This window comes from Olea europaea, unplaced genomic scaffold (assembly GCF_002742605.1).
Source record: "Olea europaea var. sylvestris unplaced genomic scaffold, O_europaea_v1 scaffold10123, whole genome shotgun sequence".
In the NCBI taxonomy this organism is placed as follows: Eukaryota; Viridiplantae; Streptophyta; class Magnoliopsida; order Lamiales; family Oleaceae; genus Olea; species Olea europaea.
The window spans coordinates 1-4607 of NW_019227445.1; the positions used below are offsets into that span (position 1 = coordinate 1).

At 39.0% G+C, this 4607-nt stretch overlaps 2 protein-coding genes across 2 annotated transcripts; one reads left to right on the forward strand and one right to left on the reverse strand.

Annotated features, from left to right (window-relative positions):
- Nucleotides 1-55: 55 nt before the first annotated feature.
- LOC111372584 lies at nt 56-1499 on the forward strand. The gene has a single exon (XM_022994957.1). It carries the CDS (start codon nt 857-859, stop codon nt 1307-1309), a length of 453 nt encoding a protein of 150 aa, XP_022850725.1. The 5' UTR covers nt 56-856; the 3' UTR covers nt 1310-1499.
- A 9-nt stretch (nt 1500-1508) lies between these two features.
- Nucleotides 1509-4531, reverse strand: LOC111372582 (subtilisin-like protease SBT1.6). The gene is made up of 7 exons (XM_022994956.1): nt 4045-4531; nt 3422-3950; nt 3248-3342; nt 2908-3150; nt 2705-2819; nt 2415-2601; nt 1509-2337 (listed from the first exon to the last, which is right to left on the reverse strand). Exons 1-7 carry the CDS (start codon nt 4116-4118, stop codon nt 1769-1771), a joined length of 1812 nt encoding a protein of 603 aa, XP_022850724.1. The 5' UTR covers nt 4119-4531; the 3' UTR covers nt 1509-1768.
- Between the last annotated feature and the right edge of the window lie 76 nt (nt 4532-4607).

Consider the following 4607-nt stretch of genomic DNA (forward strand, 5'->3'; position numbering starts at 1 on the left):
ATATATATTTATTTATTTATTTATTTATTTATTTTATTTGCATAATTTGTTTTTACGTTTCGGGTGAGTCTCTTTGTGCAATTATTATATTTTTGTATTGGGTAATTTTCAATTTCCCCTAAGGGTTTGGATCAAGTTACATGGCTATGATAATCTCCTTTGTTAATTTTGAAATATATTAGAGAAAAGAGCGCGGCTAGGATATAACACGATAATTGATGTTTAAAGAAAAAAAAAATTATGTTGATGAATTTTTTAGTTGACTTATTTTGCAATTGCATTGGATGCTTGAATCGAACAGCTGAAACTGAACGATTCTTTACAGTGCTGTACCCAATCAAGTGAGATTGAGCTGCAATAATCAGGAGTCGAGATCACGGTTTCATTTTAATAAGTTGGAAGGATACCGGATGAACTTCTATCGTTTTTTGAAGGATTATTTTTCTTTCTCACTTGATATTGGTTGGATTTGCATGTATGATGTATCTTTCTAGTAATTGCCATGCATCTTTGGTTGATAGAATGACAGAGTAGGTGGATATGTTACTGGATACCATGTCTAGTTTTCGATCTCCTTTTAGAGATGGGACAATGTGTGTCCGACTCGGCCTCTATGCCCAAGTCGTTAACTTATGATTGTCAGACATCAATGTTGCATAAATATTATAATTAATCAATATCGAACTTTCCGTGAGTTATATTTAGTCTGTATCAGTTTAGTCGTTTGTTTAGAAAATCTGTTACCATGTCAAGCAGGATCATCTTCTTACTTTTGTTAAATCTTGTTGGTATTATAATTGTTTATGTTTTTGTTCTTCTGTCAGTAAAGTACCATAATCCACGAATTGATTGAGAAATGGAAGATCAGAAAATGCTGGCAACAAATGATGCCATGGTTAGTAAGCTAAGAAAAAAGAAACTTTCAAAGCAAGAGACTGCAATGCTAAATGCATCAGGGGATAGTAAGAAAGGACTTCAGGATGCACGAGCCCGCTCTAGCCACAAAGGGCAGAAGGCCTCCAAAAAAGTACTGATGAATGGTGTTTCCCCATTGTTCCAACAACAAGAGAGGTCAACCTCAGATTCTTTGCCAGACTCTTTTACATCTGGAAATGATTACCGGGCTTTGAGGCGAAAATATTTAATACTAGAAGAGGAAAGCTTTGGATTAGGATCAGAGTTGAAAGAGGTCGAAGACGAGATTATGGCCCTTGAGAAGGAGAAGCTATCTTTGTTGGATGAGCTTGTTGTCTTGGAAGGCCTAATTGATCCTTCAGATATTCAGCCTCAAGGCCAAAGATTGCAATGATTTATCATTCCTTCTATGTCGGCATGTGTGCTACGCAATACTCTGACAGGACTGGCAGTACCTTATTATCGTTTAGTACTGTACGATGTCTTATTAAATAATAGAATTTGCCAAACCATTTTGCAATCAATGCTGAATTCATCTTTAATTCAGATTATCTATGGAATCCCTTGATATTGAATTTGAAATAGCAACTATATAGTCTGTGAGGTGGCAATAGGATCTATGGAATGTTGAGTTCTTCTCAAACATTGGACAATGAAATAATAAATAATGAAGTAAAGGAATGGCTGAAAAATGTGTTCATGCTTCACTGTAGGCTTATCTGACAAAAATGATTCTAATGGCTAGACATGGATATCAATCTCCACTGCGACTTGGAATCTGCATATTCATTTTTGTGTTCTATCTTTATCTCAACTCTAGAACTCCAAGGTTGCGCACATTGTATACTGCTGCTTATAACATAAAACCTGGCCTCGACCTGGACCTGGCAACCCGTACAATCAGTGGGGTAGTTACCCAAGACTTTCTACTCCTCCACGACAAGGATCCGAAGACATAATTTTGTGATGGGGCAGTCACCTTGAAAGTTACAGTGAAGTTGATCTTCTGCCTGTACCTGTTAAAGATCAGTCGTTTGGGTATTACAGTGACGTTGATCCCCATCGGAGGAAACACGACTGATTTGTAGACGCTCCTAGGCCTGCCGACATTTGTCACTGTACGAGTGATTGAAAAAGTGTTCCTCAGATTAGGTACTGTGATGGATGGATAATTAAGGTCTGATGCTGATGGGAAAGATTGGTTACAGGTGCTGTTGTCTCCTGTGATCAAATTCACTGATTTCTCATCATAACCAATTGAACAGAGAAAGGCTTTGTAATCTGTAGACTCTGCATCATATGTAAGACCAGGATCAAGAATTCTCCTTGGGTTCAGAAAGCCAGAGCCTAAATCAAAAGCATTCGCTCTTCGTCCATCTGGGCCTGCTGTGATAGGCTTCCGGTGCTTGTCTAATACAGTAGCTGCATCAAATTTCACATTTAGCTATAATGTAGATATACACGAGAGAAGTTATGTCGATTTTAAACTTATTAGATACCAGTTGTCATTATGGACGATTTGATTGCTGCTGGAGACCAAGATGGATGCACAGCTTTTATCAAGGCTACAATCCCTGTTACGTGGGGACAAGCCATGGATGTTCCAGAGAGTATATTGAAATTCATTTTATTAGCTGCAGGAGACCAGGCTGCCAGGATATTCAATCCAGGTGCTGTTATATCGGGCTACAAAAGCGCTCAATCAGCAAATATAATGCACGTTAGGAGTCTTAATTGTTTCCAGAAGATAAATCTTCGAAAAGATTACCCATTGTTTATATTAAATTACCTTAAGAATTTCAGGGGTTAAGATATTGGGACCTTTGGAAGAAAATGGTGCAACTCGAGGAGCAGCTTGGGATCCTAATAACGTCTTGGCAGATAATATCCTTGACATAGGATTACTGTTCGCTTGAAAGAGTCAGCAATAAGGGAGAGAACAGAATAAAAAAGAACACGGAAAAGTTCTTGGCAACAACTGAGGTGACAAACCTTGTATTATTTATGTAAGTTAGGATCCTATGTCCTTCTTTTCTCCCAACAATTGCTGCTGGGATGACAAAAGGGATGGCGACATCTCTATCTGTTTCATCTATAAGAACCATCCCAACTCCTCCAGCTTCTTTTACTACGACACTTTTTGCCAGCTTTGACTCTGCTGAGCTCCCAGCATGTCGGCATACTAGAACATTGCCTCTCACCTTTGTGCTATTTAAAGAACTATCCAAGCAGTAACTAAAGGGACGAACATGAGATATAAAAGTGACATAAGATTTCAACGTAGAATACATAAATTCAGATTGTACACAGGTTAAACTACCTTCTGCTTCACCTGGATTGATAAGGAGTGAAGTACCCTCCATAAGCTTTAGAAGCGGAGATGATCTTTGTCGAGGCATTCATTTTAAGTAGACTCAGACTTTCACCCTATTCAACAATAGGAGCCAGAGTTAAGGATCAGCCTTTTATTTTATAATTATTACTTATGCAGCCATAAACTGATTACCGAAAAGTGAGCTCTGTTTCCAAGTATGATATCGGACATGAACTCCCTGTCAGTTGAACTAGCTGCAACAGTGATCATCCAAGGAGCAAGATTTGTTGCAGACCCTGGACTTCCTTCATTTCCAACTGAAGCAACAACCACAATTCCATGGCTAACAGCATGAAATGATCCCACAGAAATGGCATCACTGAAATAATCTCCCTGTGGAGCATCAGGACCCAAAGACAGAGACACAATATGCACCCCATCTCTAATAGCATCATCAAATGCGGCCAACAAGTCAACATCATAGCAACCAGAGCTCCAGCAAGTCTTATACACTGCTATCCTAGCCATAGGTGCGCCTCCTCTAGCTCCGCCAGATGCCAACCCCTCATAATTCATATTATTCACATAACGACCCGCAGCAGTTGAAGCAGTGTGACTGCCGTGACCAGAGCTGTCCCTTGGAGATTTGAATGACACAGTATTTCCCAGTTGTTCCTCAGCTTCATAGCCATTGAGATAATATCTTGCACCAATCACTTTCCTATAGGAGGACAACTTTAGCTGTTATATGGGCCGATTAAATGATCAACAGAAATAGAATATTGTAAATGAAGTAGGACCATAATGTTTTTGACCTGTTACATGTCGAAGAGTTGAATGCTTCTCCTGATTGGCAATGTCCCTTCCATCCAGCTGGCACCGGGGGCATGTTGGCATCACTAAAACTTGGGGACTCTGGCCAAATTCCTGTCACACATTGTCTTTTGTGAAAACTAAGTTCTAATTATTTGAGAGAGAGACAAATCTTAGAAAGTAAAAAAGGATAGTGTTTTGTAGTACAATCATGGTCCCCAAGATAATTAACACGTTCGATGTTATGTGAACGTGTTTTTGTCTTTAGCGGAACGTTAAAATTTTATTATAGCATAGCAGTAGCACAGAGAAGAAGAGAAGTCCTAGGCAAATTAAATAGCATTATTATGAAACAAGGAAATGGTGGCATGATTTATAAACTCAGGCAAATTCTGAGTTCTACTCATTGGTTAAGTATGCTTTCATTGCATGTGGTTTTTGCAAGCTACAACACTCCATCTATTAACCACTCAATAACACCATATCAGAACCATTCAGTTTCAATATTATTATTAATCTCTCAAGCCATAAAAAAGAAGAAGCCCGGGGGGGGGGGGGGGGGGGG

Bases quoted from the DNA above. Each gene is read 5' to 3' on its own strand.
- LOC111372584 (XM_022994957.1), top strand. From the start codon at position 857: ATGGAAGATCAGAAAATGCTGGCAACAAATGATGCCATGGTTAGTAAG.
- LOC111372582 (XM_022994956.1), bottom strand. From the start codon at position 4,118: ATGCCCCCGGTGCCAGCTGGATGGAAGGGACATTGCCAATCAGGAGAA. The intron at 3,951-4,044 runs GTCAAAAACATT...GTCCTCCTATAG, and splicing joins AACTCTTCGACATGTAACAG to GAAAGTGATTGGTGCAAGAT. The intron at 2,602-2,704 runs GTAATTTAATAT...GCGCTTTTGTAG, and splicing joins TAACCCCTGAAATTCTTAAG to CCCGATATAACAGCACCTGG.